At 41.6% G+C, this 19,573-nt stretch overlaps 1 protein-coding gene across 1 annotated transcript in view; it reads right to left on the bottom strand.

Moving 5' to 3' along the window:
• The window catches only part of SMAD9 (SMAD family member 9), a 62,881-nt gene that overhangs the window by 21,176 nt on the left and 22,132 nt on the right, over positions 1-19,573 (bottom strand). Inside the window, exon 2 of the mRNA XM_027973606.2 lies at positions 4,560-5,196. Coding sequence (XP_027829407.1) covers positions 4,560-4,971 — 412 coding nt within the window. The 5' untranslated portion in view covers positions 4,972-5,196. The remainder of the gene's footprint in view (positions 1-4,559; positions 5,197-19,573) is intronic.

Genomic DNA, 19,573 nt, shown 5'->3' with positions numbered 1-19,573 from the left:
ACCTATGCTCTGCAACAAGAGAAGCCTCCGCAATAAGAAGCCTTGCACCGCAACGAAGATCTGGGTCAACGAAAAAATAAAATAAATAATTTTTTAAAAGGCAATGGACTAATAATCTTCCAAAGGGAAATAATTTGTACCCCCAAATCCCACACTGGAAATTAATAGCAAAAAATAACAATATTATATTAACGTAAATAATAATATAATATAAACCAAAATATAGATTGAGAAAAGGAAGAAAGGATAAAGGTGATATAAATTAACTAAATCTTCACCTTTTATGTTAGAATCAATGAAATTAGCTAAAAGTGATAAATTTGGAAATAGATACATAAGCATATTATTTAGAATTATCTTTTTTTTTTTTTTTAGTAATAATGGAGAGAGCTAGCAGTAGAACCAAGCAAGAATGATTAAAAGAAATTGTTCCTGGAGATAGCTGAGGTAGCACTTGTTTCAAATCACTCTATGGATTTCTCATCACCTGCAAGTATCTATAAAAACTTTCATAAAAAGTAAAATTTTGGAGTAAACAGACAATAAGATAATAACTGTTCTTAGACAATAAGAACAGTATGGTAACAATAATACCCATCACAAATTCCACCATTTACCCACTATCATACAGTTATCTCTTCTTAACAAGCAATTATTTTCAGTTTTACAGGTAGAATATAAACTCCAAGAGGCAGATGAACAGTTTTAAGCTGCTGCTAAGTCGCTTCAGTCGTGTCTGACTCTGTGCGATCCCATAGACGGCAGCCCATCAGGCTCCCCTGTCCCTGGGATTCTCCAGGCAAGAACACTGGAGTGGGTTGCCATTTCCTTCTCCAATGCATGAAAGTGAAAAGTGAAAGTGAAGTCGCTCAGTCGTGTCCGACTCTTAGCGACCCCATGGACTGCAGCCTACCAGGCTCCTCCATCCATGGGATTTTCCAGGCAAGAGTACTGGAGTGGGGTGTCATTGCCTTCTCGGAGTTAAACCACTACAAATGAGGGTGGCAGGGAAACAGTGATTTCTTCCTCCTTTAAAAGCCAGTATTTGCATATATTGCCTTATGACATTATAGAACAGTCCTCAATATCATGATGCAAAAATGACACAGACGATAAGCCATTCAATCTCCTTTTATGTATTCCATGAATACAGAGGAATAGAAAGATGTCTTGCCTCATGAAGACTCTGAAAGTGAGGGGCTGACATACTAAATGACATATGGCTTATTTTTCAGTGATGCTTCTTGAGCACAGTGTTAACAATGATCAAATAAACACTCACTTTTCTTTTCTGGATGAAGAATTTGAATACTCTCTGTGACTTCAGTTCTAATATACCTATAGGGTATCCTTAACATTGATAAACAGAATTCCTCATATCTGAATGCAGAGACCTTCATTCCTCCATGGCTTGCAGATCTGAGGCACCAAAAGAGAAGATGAATTTGTCTTTATTGAGACAAACATCTTGATAATGTATTTCTATCATCTGAGTAAACTAAAGGCAGTGGAGATTTGTAAGGAAAACTGATAGTATCATCAGAGTTATAATTCAGCCTGACAAGATCCGTTAACCTTAGGATTGCACTGATCATATTTGTAAATACTTTCACTCAAAGTACAGCTGTCTTAGCCCCTGTGGACTACTAGAACGTATAGACCATAGACTGGGAAGCTTATAAACAACAGAAATCTCTTTCTCACAGTTCCAGAGGCTGGAGAGTCCAAGAAGGGGATGCAGCCTGGTCAGCTTCCGGGCAGAGCCCCCTTCTGGGCTGTAGGCTGCCTTCTCATTGAGTCCTCATACAGGAAGGGACAAAGGTTCTCTCTGGGGACCCGTTTATAAGGACACTAATCCCACTCATGGGGGTCTGGCTTCATGATCTAGCCATCTAAAGGATATCATCTTGGGCGTGAGGTTCTCAATATATGAATTTGGGGGGACACAGATATTCACTCTAGAGCAATAGCTATTCTTAATCACTCAGTTCTATTTCTGTGTGACAACTGCTGCTTGCAAATAAGACCTAGTGAGCTTACAGACATTGGTCTCAACGTGTGCTCAGTCGCATCTGATTCTTTGTGACTCCATGGACTGTAGCCTGCCAGCCTCCTCTGTCCATGGGATATCCCAGGCGAGAATACTGGAGTGGGTCGCCATTTCCTCCTCCAGAGGCTCTTCTCAACCCAGGGATTGAACCTGAGTCTCTGGCATCTCCTCCACTAGCAGGTGGATTCTTTACCACTGAACCACCTGGCAAGCTCCTCAACATGATGCTACCTTTTAAATACCACACTATCTAAGCATGACCTGGGGGCAGATAATGGAAGGAGTTAACTGTCTATAAGGGACTGCAGAGCAAAGCTGAAAAAAGCTTTTGTATCTTTTTCAAAGGTCATGTGGTTTTGATAAAGTGTGGGAATTTACAACAGAGGAGAAATTATACTAAAACCACCTCCGGCTGCATGAAGAAAAATCGTTATGAGCCCTGGAAACATTTTTGCAAGGCTTCTACCAGACACAAGCCACACAGAGTGAGGTCTGAGGACTAGTGAGACTTTACCAGCTGTTGGGTGCCAGTCCATCCAAATACAAGTATTCAAACTGAAAGTCTGTGTTTAGAAACTTAATAGCCACTTGACAGAGTAATTTTATATCTGTTGAAATGAACAGTAAGAAAAAATATTGAGGTTGTATTTTTTAAAATCAAGCTTGCATTTTTAAGCCTTTTAAAAATTTCATCTGCCCAGTAATTTATTTGTATTGTAAAAATATTGATATTTGACAGATTGGAAGCTTTTTAAAAACTGGTGCTTCACTGCAGATAGTTTGAAAAGCACGAAAATAGATTATTTTAGTAGGTTGTGAGAAGGAAAAAAAAAATCTAGAATGCAGACTTCAAGGTTCCAAGCATGGGTGGTCAAAAGATGAGAGATTTCAAAGGCAAAACTTCAGTTGTTTTATGGTAATTAGGGACCCAGCACATTTGCTGAACATTAGCATCTTTCATTGTTCTCAAAATATTGACTTTAAGCCTGGCCAGAAAGCTAGATATAAGATTTGTCTTTTTATTTAAAAAATCAAAGTTAGGAATAAAAAAAGCTTAAACATCACCTTAAAATTAATACCATATTTAGCCATCTTTCATCTTGGAAACTCAAACCTAAAATACCAAGATATGAAACCTGCCATATGTAAAAACATTCATACTATTATTCCTGAAAAACCTCACATAATATGAAAAATGAAAACATCAAATAATCCTTTAAAATCAGGGTTTCGAGTGTTCAAAAGGAACGCCTGATACATCTTACAAACACATCTAATAACTACATTACTGAGGAAGAGAAAAATGATTTCCTGATGAACATTTTTCATGGGATGTATTATTCTGAATGCTTACTATAACTCAAATCTTAGAAACCAAAAAGAATCAAGTCTTTTCTGTCATAAACTCCTTAATGACATGTTTTTAAAGTAGATGGAGAAAGCCCAGAGAGAAGCAAGAAAGAGAAGAAAGCAAAGAGGTATATGATGTAGGGGAAACATTGGATTCACCAGGAAGGTGGGCCTTTTTCATCATGGTCCCATCCTGTATCCTGAGTGACATGACTGTGAGAAGCGTCCACCCTCAGGCAGGTAACATCCTTGACATCAGTTTAACAGCATGATGGCAAGATTTAGGGGCCTGAAAGGTCACCTCACTAAGACTGCTCTAGGCTGGGCAGGACTTAACAGGGATGGCTACAAGGTTAACTGAATCTGGGAGGGAGCCAGGCGTCTGCTGGACTCCCCCACCACCGGCGTTCCTAGACAGAACCGCCTCCTGATGGCCATGGGCTGCTTCTCAGAGCGCATGAGCCGGCCCCTCCAGGAATGGGGAGAGGAAGCTCCCTCAAAAACTTCATCCCTGTAGCTGCAGAACACTCCACTCCACTCAAAGAGAAAAGCAGTCAAACTGTTACACCAGTGTGAAGGAACAAAGATGAACACCGGACTTACACACACGTGCGTGCCTGAAACGTTTTAGGATTAATACTTTCCTATATTTAAAGTCATATTTAAGAAGAGCTGCCAATCTCCCCTCCCTGCCATTATTTTCAGTCTTGGAAGGGTTTCCAGCAACTCTTCCATCATCTGCTTAGTTTAGAGGACATCTCTGCTTACTTTAGCGTGGGGAGAGTGCGGCTGGTTTAGTTCAGTACAGCTGAGTTCAAGGGGAGGAATTGGGGAGAAAGATTTTTTTAAAAAAAACAGTTGATCACGTCAAGGCCATATTTAGACCTTTCAAGAACTGGACGATGACTCGAAAATACATCAAAATAAAATGGCATTTTCCAAAATCACACAAAGCTTACATCTATACTGAAATGAAAGATCTTCTGTCTAAGTTATTCTGACTACAAAATTTTGGATCGGCCTCTCCAAACAACCTCCCTCTTCCTGTCTCTCTTGCAGTGGTGGTAGGGGGTTCCTTCTCCTGACAGCGGCCCATGGCTCTCCACTAACCGGGAGGCGCCCTCTTACCTGTCACAGTTAAACCATGAAGGAAACCCACCTGGCGTCTCCACGCGGCGGTAGTGGTAGGGGTTGATGCACACCTCTTTCTGCTTGGAGCCGAATGGGAACTCGCAGCACTCCAGCGGCTTCAGCTCGTGGTGAGACTGCAGGTCCGGCCAGCGCCACACCCGGCAGTAGATGACATGGGGCAGCCCCTTGCGGTGGGACACTTGCAGCCGCCCGTCCAGGGAGCGGGGAATGGTCACGCACTTGCTGGGCTGCCCTGGGCAGCTGAGCGCCCTCTCCAGCTCATCCATGGCTCCTTTCTTCTTCTTTAACTTCTTCACTAAAGAGTCCACCGCTTTCTCTGCCCACTTTTCCTCTTCATCTCCTTGCTTCCAGCCGAGCAGTCTCTTCACTGCCGGGCTGGTGAAGGAGAAGAGGGAGCTGATGGGGGTGCTGGAGTGCATAGGAGGGGGGAACTGCAGGCGTCCGGTGCACACAGGAGCTGGACCCACAGCCCTTCACTGCCTGCAGGGCCCGAGTGAAGTGAGCAGGGACGCTCCTTGGGAGGTCATAGGTCCCAAGTCCCCAGGGACGTCATAGGTCTTCCCTTTCTTCTGGAAGTGACTGTGACTAGTGAAAGCTGGGAAGCAGTTGACTTTCTCCAAAGCCCTGGGGTGGGCAGGACAACTCTGGGGGGAGGAAAAAAAAATAAGACTTCAGTGAACCTCATTGGGACAATTTTCAGAAAAGGGTAAAGGTTGGGTGTAAGAGAGAAAATATTTTTCAGATGTTCTATACTTGAAAATACTTAGGATTTCCCTGGTGGTCCGGTGATTAAGAATCCACCTGTCAATGAAGGAGAAATGGGTTCAATCCCTGCCCTGGGTAGATCCCACATGCCACAGGGCAAATCAGCCACAGGGCAAATCACGCACCACAGCTGCTGAACCCACACGACAGCCCGAGAGCCACAGCTACAGAGCCTGCGAACTGCAACTACTGAAGCCCGAGTGCCCTAGAACCACGCTCCACGACAAGAGACGCCTTCGCAATGAGGGAGCCTGCATGCCACAAGCAGAGTAGCTTGGGCTTGATGCGATTAAGAAAGCCCGTGTGCAGCAACAAAGACCCAGGACAGCCAGAAATTAATTAATTAAAAATAATAAAGGCAGACACCAAAAAAAAAAAAAAAAAGAAAACTCTTATTAGTCATCTTGACTCTTTCTTCTGTTTTATGCCCTATTCCAAGTCTAGGTAACTCTGCCTTCAAAACGTCTTTCAAGTTTGGGAGCTTTCTCTCCATTTCTGCAAACATCTAAGCCGTGCCCCACCTGACCTCTCCCCTTGATCGCTGCAACACCTCTGAACGAGCTCCTCTCTTCCAATTCTAATCCATGGCTAGAGGAGCCTGGCGGACTACAGTCTACAGGGTCGCAAAGAGTTGGACACAATGGAGGGATTAACACAGTAATCTCACCGCTCGTTTATGCTTCCAAACTACGTTATAGGATAGTGGTTCTCAAAATGTGACCCAAGGACCCCTGGAAGTCAGACAGTCCCCTTCGGGGGACTGTGAGAGCCTCTCTTTTCCAACTAACACATCTGGGCGCACTAAACCTTCCCCCATATACTTCAACCCAAACAACAGATCACAACGGATTGTTCGCAGGAGCAGTTATGAGAATGCAAGTGTCATAGTCAACCAGGCATTAAGGAGACTTTCAAAAATACAAAATAATAACTACTTTTCATTATTGGGGGGGTAAAAACTGATTTTTAAAAAATAAAAATGTTTATGTTATTAATAATATATAATGAGTTTGTCATTGTCTTTAATAAGTCAGTAAATGTTCTAAGCTTTTCAGTCTTAATTCCTAAAATGGTACCAAAAAAAAAATGAGCCACATCAACAAAGATTCTTTGGAGTTCTCTATAATTCTTAAAAGTAGAAAGGGGTCATAAGACCAGAACGTTCTAGAAGTTACACACAGTCATACACACAACACGCACACTGTCACTTTTGTTATTCTCCCTCAAAATCAGCTGAACTTTTCTTTGCCGTCTCATCCCAAGGAGACATTCCTCTCCAGTTATTCAACAGTCCCATTTAAATTTCCTGAGGTAGCTCTGCATTTCCTCTTCTGTGAAAAAATAGCTGGCTTAAACAAAACCCTCTGCTTCTTCCAGATTTTAGAAACCAGCTCCCTTGTTTCCCTTGTAAAGTGGTTGCTGGTAGGATTTTGGAGAAAGCTGACTCATTTTAGCATCTTGGACTCAATCTAGTTCATCATCTCCAACAACTGCGTGTTTAATACGCATGAGACGTAATTTTCCCCTCTGCCTCCCTGGAGTTGCACCTTTCTGGGTTCAATTACAGACACGTCCTTGGACAGAGCTGCTGTCACAACGCCTGCTCTTACGATGACCATCAGGCAGCTCTGTGAAGAGGGGTTATTGGTGGCTCAGACGGTAAAGGACCTGCCTGCCAGCGCAGGAGACCCGGGCTCAATCCCTGGGTCAGGAAGATCCCCGGAGAAGAAAGTGGCAACCCGCTCCAGTGTTCTTGCCTGGGAAATCCCATGGACAGAGGAGCCTGGTGGGCTACAGTCCACGGGGTCTCAAAAGAGTAGGGCATGACTTAGCAACTAAACAATAATAACAAAACTCTGTGAGGAGGATGGCATTCTGATTACACAAAAATGGGTGACATTCAGTAAACATGAAGCAGCATGTACATCGCTTTATTCCTTATGTAGACTTCAGTTAGCCCTGGATACAGAGAGGGGGTCAACTAGGGGGAAAGGAGAGTTAAAGACTCCGTAGCTGTTCTTTCTCTCCTGGCAGTTTGACTTACACTCAGTTTTATTTGGAAAGGTTGATTTTGTGGCTTAACAATCATGAATTTATAAAGTATAGTTAAGTCACTGTGTTCGAGCTCTGTTTACTTAATTGAGACAGGCTGCCTTAAAGCAATCGTTGAAGAGGATGAAGGGCTCTGAGGAGGAAAAGCAACATGACACAAAATAACCTGACCCTCAAAACAGCTCTGAATTCTGCTTAGTTTTACATCGAATTTTTTATTAGTAAATCGTGGCATAACTCTTGAAGCTTAGGCCATCAGTAGAAAACAGCTGCTAATAAAGATGTTCAGTAGAGTTAAACTAAAAGACCCTTTAGAAAAACTTTTGCTCCAGGAAACAAATCACAGTTCTGCAAACCCAGGTTTGCTGCTATTGTTTTAACTGCTCCAGTCTACTAATGGCCTGGGAAATCAATTTATTGGAACAAATTGCTTTTGTTAAAAAAAAAAAAAAAACAACAGACCCTATTGCAGTGCAGCTAAGAAAGAAAGAACAGGTATTATTTCACGTAAAAGCTTCATCCAGAGGTATGTGTTCTATGTGCGTGTGTGTGTGCGCGTGTGTGTGTGCACGCACGCGCAAGTACTGAGGGTCACTCTGCAAAATTTGTTTGTTGTTGTGGGTTACAGTATAAAAATGTTTGAAAAGCATTACTCCTAAATGATACACTTCCTTAAGCCATGTCTGTTTGAGCTTCACCCTGATGAGTGACTTTTGGGGTCCACCGTCCCTCCTCGTCCCCTGGGGAAATTCCAACTAGTCAAGAATCTAGGGTCTGGGAACCCTGGCTCTGCAGTCTGATTTCACTGCCACATTTCAAATCTTTATGAGTCTCACCATGACTCCAAAACTATGGTTTTATTGCCACAAGACACGGCTCCTGTTCCATCACACAGAGCCCTTGCCTTAGGGGGTAGGCTCCAAAGAGTCAACTTTAGAATCTCTGAGTAACAAACGCCAAATTCATAATAGTGACCTCTGGATAGGAAAGGAAAAGAATACAAAATACCAAAAGGTTATAGTTAAGGAATTAAACTTAATATCTTGCAAAAAACTGTAACGGAAAAGAATCTGGAAAAGAATATATAAAAATAGTTGTTGTTTAGTCACTAAGCTGGGTCTGACTTTGTGACCCCACGGATCGTAGCCTGCCAGGCTCTTCCGGCCATGGGATTTCCCAGGCAAGAACATCGGAGTGGGCTGCCATTTCCTTCTCCAGGAGATCTTCCAGACATAGGGATCGAACCTTCGTCTCCTGAACTGGCAGGCGGATTCTTTACTGCTGAGCCACTGGGGAAGCCCATATGTGTACATACACACACACACACACACACACACACACACACACACTGCTGCTGCTGCTGCTAAGTCGCTTCAGTCGTGTCCAACTCTGTGCGACCCCATAGACGGCAGCCCACCAGGCTCCCCCGTCCCTGGGATTCTCCAGGCAAGAACACTGGAGTGGGTTGCCATTTCCTTCTCCGATACATATACACATATATGTATAACTGAATCCCTCTGCTATATACCTGAAACTAACACAACATTGTGAATCAAACTTTAAAAATTTTTAACAAAAACACAAAGTAAATTGAAAATACATAAATTTAGGTTCTGTTTAAGAAAAGTTAAGGTCTAATAAAGCTGACTGGTGGGTCCACAGATGTTCAAAATATGATGCTCTACACTTGTTTGATGTATATATTTTTAATAGGAAAACTAAGTGCAAAAAAACATATCGAACTTGGGCTCTCAGTAACACTAAGGCTTCAGGTTCCTGTAAATGTTAATAGTTCCGATTTGTCCAGGGGTGCAGTTTAGGGTTCCTGAAGGTTATCCCATTCTCATTCCTATAATACTGTCGCCACTAGCAGAACAAAGGGGCCTCACTTATCTCCAGCTGGTCATCACTGACATCCACCGTGCAGGCCACCCCCACCCTGCCCAAGTCTGTCCAGGAGTGTCAATCTGACTCAAAACAGCTTTCTACTGTCAGATAATTTAGGTTTGCAAAGACTATATGCTCTAACCTAGAGCAAGCTCTAACCTCCTGAAAATATGACTGGTGAGACTCATAATAATTTTAGTAATTAACACACAGCATCCCGGGGAGCCATTAAAAAACTGTCACGCAAATGGGGGGGGGCGTTACTAAAGCTTGTCCATACTCCATTCCTATAAAGTACAAAGAAGAATGAAAAGGAATAAACTGTGAAGATGAATGTACGCGCAGCAATGATATACAAAAATAACCAGATGACTTCTACAAAATAAAACAAGAGCTACAGAGAGAGGCAATAAGTGATGTAGGAAGAGGAACCCTTGGCCCAACTCAGGGGGTTCTGGAAGGTTCCAAAGATGGTCTCTGAGCTGCACCAGGAAGGCTTTAAGTCACAGTTAAAAGATAACCTAGCTAGGCAGGTGAGGACAACTTCCTAATAAGCTTTTCGTGGTTAAACTCTCACTTCTGTAAGGAAGCTGTAACGCTGCCATAGCCTGACTGTGTGATCTTGAACGAGTCTTGTGTTCTCTCCGGGGCCCCTCATTTCCTCATCTGTGGATCAAGAAGGGCCCAGCCTCATGGGGAGGGTCTGTCTGGGCACTGGGTCCACGATCCCATGTGGTGTCACAAGGGATTACACAACAACCGCATATAATCCCCCACATGGACTGTTTTTCTCCCACTTTAAAGTGAAACCAAACGATTTGTTTGTGCTAAAGGAATGGAAACACCACATTTCCACAACACATTTCCAATAGCATGAAGCATATACTTCTTTGTCCACTGCACTTGCTTTTACTGAGTGAAACAAGCCTTCCTCGATGCTAATGGGCCACTTGCCTCTACCCCTCTCTTCTGCCAAGCAATGAAGTATTTTGCAGCCATTATGCCAAGATATTACTACCATGTTCATTTCAAATAGTATTTTGCACCTTTAAATATTTGTTCAAATTCTGTTTCAGGGGAGCGTAAGGATGAGTGAAAAGGGGAAACAGTTACTTTTCTCTCAGCTGTTGGTGCTACGCTGCTACCACTGGGGAGTCTGAAAGAAAAGCTTTTCACCCATGAAGACATATCACATCGGACCGGGGCAAAACAGCTTCTCTCCATGGCTGTCAAACCGATCCTTTTTATGACAAATGTCATCTACCAATTATAGCACAGTGCCCACTTTTCTCTCCAGCTTTCTGTTTCTTCCCAGCATTATTTTTATCAGCCCCAGGGAATAAGAGTGAAAACACAGGCGTGGTGTGATTGGGTCTACCACCATTTTTGGCGCCTGCATCCAGGCGTTCACGAAGCCAGACATCCACAAACGCCATCTGTTGACCATCAGAGCTTTCCTTCTGTGGGTGGAAGGGAAAAAGCAGCAGGGCCATGCCTTCTCCGGTTCACTCATGGTCCACTTCAGGCACTCACAGCACAAACCAGTACTGGACGCTCTTTTTCTGGCAACTGAGTTTTACAATAAACCCGAACTAAGTGAGCCAAACAACTTCTCATTTCCAAGTTTTTCAAATAAACAGAACCACTTAAAAGGAAACAGCACTATGGATAGCCAATAAACACAGGAAAAAATGCTCAACATCACTAATTATTAGAGGAATGCAAATCAAAACTACAATGAGGTATCACCTCACACCAGTCAGAATGGACGTCATCATAAAATCTACAAAGGCTGGAGAGGATGTGGAGGAAAGGGAACTAAATCTCCTATGCTGTCGGTGGGAATGTAAACAGATACAGCCATTATGGAGAACAGAGTGCAGATTTCTTCAAAAAAACTAGGAATATATCTACCATACGACCCAGAAAATCCACTACTGGGAACACACTCTGAGAAAGCCACAATTCTAAGAGACACATGTGCCTGCAATGTTCACTGCTTACTCTTTTCGGTAGCCAGGACATGGAAGTAACCTAGATGTATATCCACAGATAAAAGGATAAAAAAGATGCGGTGTGTGGAATAATGAGTAATGGAATATTACTCAGCCATAAAAAAGAATCAGTCTGAGTCAGCTCTAGTGAGGTGGGTGAACCTAGAGCCTGTTATACAGAGTGAAGTAAGTCAGAAAGAGAAAAACAAATGTCATATATTAATTAACACATACATACAAAATCTAGAAAAACGGTATTGATGAACCTATTTGCAGGGAAGGAATAGAGAGACACAGATGTAGAAAACAGACCTGTGGACACAGTGGGGGAAGGAGAGAATGGGATGAGTGGAGAAAGTAGCATCAATATAGATACACTACCCATGTGTGAAACAGACAGCTGGTGAGAAGCTGCTGTGTAACACAGGCAGCCCAGTCTGGTGCTCTGAGATGACACAGAGGGGTGGAGTCAGGGAAGGAGAGGAAGGCTTAAGAGGGAGGAAACAGGTTTCCGTGGTGGCTAAGACGGTAAAGAATTAGCCTGCAGTGCAGGCTTTCAATTCCTAGGTCGGGGAGACCCTCTGGAGAAGGGAAGGGCAACCCACTCCAGTATTCTTGCCTGGAGAATCCCAATGGACAGAGGAGCCTGGCGTGAAGTCCAAAGGGTCACAAAGAGCCAGGCATGAATGAGCAACTAACATTTTCACATGGCTGACTCTGTTGCTGTACAGCAGAAATCAACACAACATTGAAAAGCAATTTTCCTCCAATTAAAAAAGGCAGGGTGGGGGGAAAGAAAGCAGAACTAACCATGTGCACCCACCATGATTTACCTGTACATTATTCTACACCCAGATCTAATTTGGCTGGATAACAGTGTGAGAGAAATGAGACTCTAAGTTGTTGGTTTAAACTGAACTTCTGTTACCAGTTACTCAGTCTTATTTCTACTTTACTTGGTCTCACTGGAAGATCCAACTGGTGAATTCAATCCTGAAGAAAATAAAAATCAAAAATTACCACTTAAGGTGAATTCCTTGGTGGTCTGCTCTGGAGCATATGGAACCACTGAACAGTCCCTCAAGTGCACTGCCTCTTGGTTAACCCAGACAAGAAAAGTTTACATCACCAACCAGGCTGTACACTCCTGTGTCCACGCTGCATGGGCCACTCCAGAAACATCCAGGACAGAACACTGTAACTTCATTATTTGTTTTGTTTTTTAATTTCTCAACCTCATCAATTTTTAGGGGTTTTGAAGAAGCCTCTTTTTATTTTCTAAAAATTGAGGTATAATTGCTTTACAATTCTTGTGTTCATTTCTGCTGTACAATGAAGTGAGTCAGCTAAATATATGCATATATCCCCTCTCTCTTGGACCTCCCTCCCATCCCCACCATCCTACCCATCCAGGTCATCACAGAGTGAGCAACCTTGTCAATTCTGACTCTGTAATCCATAGCCAGCATGAAGTACACCTTGGTATCCCCTCCAAAAAACAGTTTACTATAGAAATTTAGAATCTGAACACACTTTCCAAAAGAACATTTAACCCCCTTGAAGGAACAGACTGTTTTCTTGACTACTTCTATATCACTTTTTCGTATATCAGTAATCAATATGGCTTTGAAAGGGTAAAAAGAGACCCCAAAGAACACCTATCTAGAAAATAGTTGGCTGTTATTATTACTATCGGAACATATATATCATGTCGTATTATTGAAGAGAAACCAGACTTAAAACACACACATACACAAATACACAGATGTATTCAGATCGGTCCTCACTTAAACTAGCCTGTCATCCCTACATGTTCCAAATGAATGGCAGTCACAAGTTTGTCTTGTAAGGTGTAAGTAACTACCTCATACACATACCAGTTTCATGTCATTGGATAAACATGCCAATTGGTGGATAAACATGGAAACGGTGTCATGATTTCACACTCTGGGAAAGAGGTTTTTCTAACCATTTTCAGAGACTTCCTACAAATCTGTGAGAGGGAAGTTTCCATTCACCAGTCCCTTAGTGAGCATCCTGAGCCACGGGTAGGATCCCTCCTGCCCAGAGTGTCAAGTTGACAGACATGCATCGTTATAACAAGGGCTCCCATGGTGGGATTTCAGGGCACCTCTGAAGGCCTTCCCTGGCGGCTCAGCAGTAAAGAATCTGGCTGCCAATGCAGGAGATAAGGGTTTGATCTCTAGGTTGGGAAGATCCCCTGGAAAAGGCAATGGCAACCCACTCCAGTATTGTTGCCAGGGAAATCCCATGGACAGGGGAGCCTGATGGGCTACAGTCCACGGGGTTGGAAAGAGTCAGACATGACTTAGCGACTAAACAATAACAATAATGGACCTCTGAGGAGCCGCCAGTTGGCGCAGTGGTAAACAATCCACCTACCAATGCAGGAGATACAGGTTCAATCCCTGGGTCAGGAAGATCCCCTGGAGAAGAAAATAGCAACCCACTCCAGTATTTTCGCCTAAGTTTGATGAATGGGAAAGCCTGGTAGGCTACAGTCCATGGGGTCTCGATAGAATCAGACATGACTGAGTGACTAGACAATAACAACAATGGGTCTCAACTATCGGCTCTTACTGGGAGATATACGGATTTTTCTAGGCGGACAATCCACAGGTAATTTTCTTCAAATTCTTAAAAGAACTTGTGACCACCAAAAGATTTTCTTAAAAAAAAAAAAAAGACCCACTGAACTAGAAGAAAGAGAAGGACAAAGTATGAGAGAGAAGGGGAAAAAGCTGAAGAAGCTAAAGAGAATAGCTGACTGTTCAAACTGAATTAGGTGCTGGTGGCGGAGGCCTGGGGGACAGTCTTTAAAAAGACTGGAGGAAGAGGATTCTAAGAAGATGGCAGAGTATGAAGCACCAGGAAACTGTCTCCTCACCCAGACAACTATTACACTAGCAGAATCTGTCTCGTAATTATTTCGGAACTCTGGTCAATTGAAGGCTTGCAACTTCAGGTGAAGTCAGTTGAAAGCTATGGTTTTTCCAGTAGTCCCGTATGGATGCAAGAGTTGGACTATAAAGAAGGCTGAGCCCTGAAGAACTGATGCTTTCAAACTGTAGTGCTGGAGAAGACTCTCAAGTCCCTTGGACAGAAAGGAGACCAAACCAGTTAATACTAAAGAAAATCAACACTTAATGCTGAAAATGAAGCTCCAATACTTTGACCACAAGATGCAAAGAACCAGCTCATTGGGAAAGACCCTGAAGCTGGGAAACATTGAGGGCAAGAGGAGAAGGGGACAACAGAGGATGAGATGGCTGGATGACATCATCGACTTAAGGGACATGAGTTTGAGCAAACTCCAGGAGATAGTTAAGGACAGGGAAGCCTGGCGTGCTGTAGTCCATGGAGAACCAAGAGTTGGACAGACTGAGTGATTGAACAACAACAACTCACAGGACCAAACAGGGTTGCAACAAAGTAGACTTTGTGTTACTCAGAGACTAGTCTTAATTTAGACCCAATTCTAACATGCTTTACTGTATGTATTAGAATGCTTTGACTAAAATTTCATATAGGCACAAATGTATATTGCATATTACTGAGAGTGCAATTCTTTATTTCCTCTCTTCTATATTTGTAACTCTTGGTGTGTTTATAAAACATTCCACATTCTTAAGTAAAACAGAATCCAGGTCAACTATTTCAACGTGGATGATTTATTACTTACAAATTGAAGACCCTTAGAAATCTATTTTTACTTAACTGTTTATAAACTGGTGAATAACTATTGCCCTTAAAAAAAAGTCAAGCTTTCTGTACCTTGGCAACCTCAAAAAGAATAAACAAGACCTTACACAACATAAGGCGTCTTAAAGGAGCCCTTACTCCAAGCAATTCTGATCTATGAAAATTTGGGTTTGATGCAAATATAAATTTGGGAGATTCCTTTTCTTACAAAATGAATCATAGTAAATGTAAAATTATGATGCAATGGACAAAAATCTGATTCATATACAGCTTTTTCAGGAAAAATATCCTTTCAGTCAATAAATACTTATCAAGTTGTCTGTGTTGCAGTTCCTTCAATCAACTGTTAAACTTTACTTTTGTAAGTGTATCTGATAGTAACAATCTAGACACCTTCGTAAAATTAAGAGATCTCACATTACATTGCTACTTTTAAAATACAAGTCTAACTTTAAAAATGTACTCTGGCCATCTCATCATCAAAACACTTTGGTTAGGCACTAAAGAACACCATTGTTAGCAAACTGCGGAACAAATCAAATTAGCTTTGGGGACGCTTTATCTTCTAAACATTTCGCCCATCGAAACACCAAACATCTTTAAAACTTTAAGAATTTTACAACTGTGCCAGCTTTTGGGGTAAGCAATATGGTATTATTTTACTGATGCAGTCAATAAACCACTTTTTAAAAATGTTCCCAGTGTGTCCTTCAGAAAATTCTGTTATTCTAACTATCAGATGATATCCATGTAGAATAGCTTAGTTCAAATTCAGAAAACAGATATTTCCCTTTTTCTAAATAGATGTTTTGAAATTGTTTTTGTAGGTAAGGTAAATATTTCTACCTTCTCATTGTTATAAAGTCATTCCAGGACACCCCGGATAGCGTTCATTTTTTAACCCTGATGAGTGTTTAGGAATAGAAATCCAACACATGCATCCTCTTTTTCTCCCTCCCTCCCTCTCTCTTTCTTTTATCGTTTCTCAATAAAAGCAGTTTGGTCCAAATATAGGGAATGTGGTGTGGTGAAACAGCAGGAACAATGCATGACAGCCACTCTGCGCACAGCACAGAAACATGGTTTTCCAAAACTTTCCCTATTTTTCATTCAGAAGGTTGCATATGTCAACACAGAAGTAATGCGCAAGGAGCTTAATCGAAAAAAGACTTTTAAGTTCATTTCCAAAACTCCAGCCTGTAATTACGGTAAACACACAAGTCACCTTCCCCTTTTCCTCTTCCCACTCTGTTCCTCTGAGAAACGCAAATCACAAATCACCGAATAAATGGTCCTTTGCCCTGTACGACCAAAAGCAACTTACTACCCTCCCTTGTGCTTAGGTGCATTGCTAGAAGTGGGGATTATTTCCAAAAAGCCCTCTAAAATATATGCTGTGAAGCCATCCTGAAATAATTCTCAACATTTTCTTTCTCTCTTCCTTCCTTCCTTCCTATGAGGTACAGGTGACTTACGATACTATATTAGTTTCAGGTGTGCAATAATGATCCAATATTTTTACAGATTATACACTATACAAAATTGTTATAATTACCAGTGACTACATTCCCTGTGCTGTATATTATATCCATGTGATTTATTTATTTTATGAATGGTAGGTAGTTTGTACACATTTTCATTCATTCTTTCAATCAGTCAATGCATCTTTATTGAGTCTCTACTGTGTGATGGGTGCTGTGCTGTGCTAAAACCATATAACAGCTTCCCAGATTTAAAGTCTTCATTACCTAAGGAATTATAAGAATCTACGTCAGGAAACCATCCCATTAAACTATTTCAAAATATTTAGAGTCTTAAAAATACAAGGAGGAGAAGGGGATATTTTTGGCTTTGCCAAATGGTTTATGGGAAGGTTTTGCTTTATTTTTATTTTAAACATAGGTGGCAAAAGAGTGATTTTATCATAGAGAGTCTAAAACTCTGGGTCAGCCCAGAAGTAATCAATTTGCTTCAGTGAACCAGGGCCAGGGAGACCCACCATCTGTAACTGGCACCCCGGGGCAGTTTCCCTATCCCAAGACCTGTGGATGGACTGTGAGGCGTGAACTTGAACTGCTCCAACCTGTTATACTTTCCTCCAGGTGGAACCTCTGATAAGGTAGAGATGATGTAACCGAGGAAACACCACCACTTGGAGCCCTAACGTTTCTGCGCTGTCAATTTCTCTACTCCTTCCACTCCATCGGGTGTCTGTAAACTGCTACTGCCCCACCTTGCAAGCAAGGGCGTCTTTAAATTTACAGCTTGGATCCTCGCCATTGAGGAAGAATTCCAGAAACTAAAAACAAAACAAAAAATGGAATCTGTGCTGGAGTCAAAGTGAGCTCACCCATTGTAACGAGCTCTGTTCATTTTCAAGCTAGAAAAACTCACACCCAGAAGAATGAGAAGGTGCAAGGCAGGGTTGGGAAAGATTCTGTCAACGATAATGACAGTATCACTGAAATATATACAACATGGCATTATTGGGTGATTAGGCTTAACTGTACCGCTGACTTGAAAGATTAAACTGGAGGGAAGTTTACCTCCTGTTGGGGTCACCTAGGCCAGACAGACATAAGGAAGGTGCCTTACAAGATGACAGGTGATGGGCCATTAACCAAGAGGATAGCTGTGAATAATGAAGTCAATCACAGTGCAGAGCAAAAATTCTCCATTTGTAGATTCAGTCACTGAATCTAGACTAACAAGTAGATTTTTATGTGCCAAGGAGTCATGAAACACAGCAGGAGCCAAGGGGAACTGCCCCAGCGAAAAGAGGCGCTCCCCTGGCAAGCGTAAAAACAGCAGGAAAGAGATTCTCAACCTGACAAGTGATGGCAGGACCCACAAACTAGCTAAACTAGGTTCCTAATAGAAGCCTTAGATGTCAGGTTGGTTCTACAAAAGGACACATTTTGACATAATCAACCAAAACTTCTCATCAAACAGCCTGCTTTATTCTCATCAAACAGCCTGCTTTATTCTCATCAAACAGCCTGCTTTTATTTAACTGAGCCTCTCAGCTTTAAACTGATATCAAAACTACTGATAAAAATTTGTCTTTTTCAAATGAAGCGTGTCATACTATATCAAGGACAACGTATCTGTTTTCTCAGTTAAACTGTTACTTAGCAGATAATATCTCAAGGATGCTTAACCTTAAAATAATCAAGCACTGAGGCCACAACTGAGAGAGATTACTATTTGCATACTTGAGCAGCAAAGCAAACAGAGTAACAAGCAAGATGTACTTTCAAGCAAAGAATATGTGAAGCATTTGCCAAGCAAGATCTCAAAAAGAATACAGAACAACTCAGTGTAGTCCAGTCTTCTAGAAATTCTGGCACTTTATTTGGCTAGAAATTTGTAGTCATAAGATTAGAACATAAGTCAAAATTATTAACATGTTCTCACTTGTTCATTAAGTTAATAGACTTCTTGTTGAAAACCTAATTTTATTTGAAATACCAAGTGTTGATAAGAATGTGATTAACACGTTAACTGGCTGTACCCTAATACAAAATAAAAAGTTAAAAAAGAAATGTGATTAACAAAAATTGATAGGAATAGGTTGATCAGCACTTTGGGAACAATTTGCTATCATCTTTGAAACTGAAAGTTGCATATCTTTAGACCTAGCAACTCCACATCCTGGTATATGTCCTAGACTAGTTTTCAAACCTCACATAGAAATGGTTAATAAAATCAGTTCACTGGATTTCTATCAGGATTCTAAAAAAATATACTGGATTTTTTTATCAGAACCATTGCTCAGAGTAGGGAAAAATATTATATCTAGAAGTTTGAAGTGATAGTTAGGTACACAGATACACAGAGAGAAAGAAGAGAGAGACAGCTATCTGTGTGTATTTCCTATTGAGTTATAGTGAAAACCATTTGGAAGGCACCACACCAAGTAATGGGCTTTCCAGGTGCTGCTAGTGGTAAAGAATCTGCTTGCAATGCAGGAGACATGAGATGCAGGTTCGATCCCTGAGTCAGGAAGATCCCCTGGAGGAGGGCATGGCAACCCACTCCAGTATTCTTGCCTGGAGAATCCCATGGACAGGGGAGGCTGGCGAGCTACAATCCGTGGGGTTGCAAAGAACTGGAAACGACTGAAGCGATTTAGCACGCACGCAGCACGCACGTCCTAAGTGACACTATTGCATACACTATAATACTTATAGTAGCACTATTCAAAATAGCACAAATCTGTAAACAATGCATCCATCAGCTAGGGAACGAACAGATAAACAATGGAATAATCTCACAGTGAAATATCATATAGTCATAAAAATATACTAACTATATTGACAAAGATTACTCTTCCATGTTAAATGGAAAAACAAATTAGATCCTAAAAGACTACACAGAGGGTTAAATCACTTTTATAAAGTTGAAAAACAAATGAACAAAATTAAATATCATGGAGATACACACATGCTGTCAAATTGTATTTTAAACATCAAAGCAGTGAAAACACAAGATTCATGACACTCATCCTTGAGGCAGCGGACCAGCAAAAGAATTTCCCATCTGCTCTGCCTTGCCCTGCCCTGTGTCTCCTCCTTTCTTCTTTCTTCCTTTCTTTTGA

The sequence above is a fragment of the Ovis aries genome, chromosome 10 (assembly GCF_016772045.2).
Source record: "Ovis aries strain OAR_USU_Benz2616 breed Rambouillet chromosome 10, ARS-UI_Ramb_v3.0, whole genome shotgun sequence".
Lineage (NCBI taxonomy): Eukaryota > Metazoa > Chordata > Mammalia > Artiodactyla > Bovidae > Ovis > Ovis aries.
The sequence above is the reverse complement of the archived record's forward strand: the minus strand, read 5'-3'. Positions and strand labels throughout refer to the sequence as shown.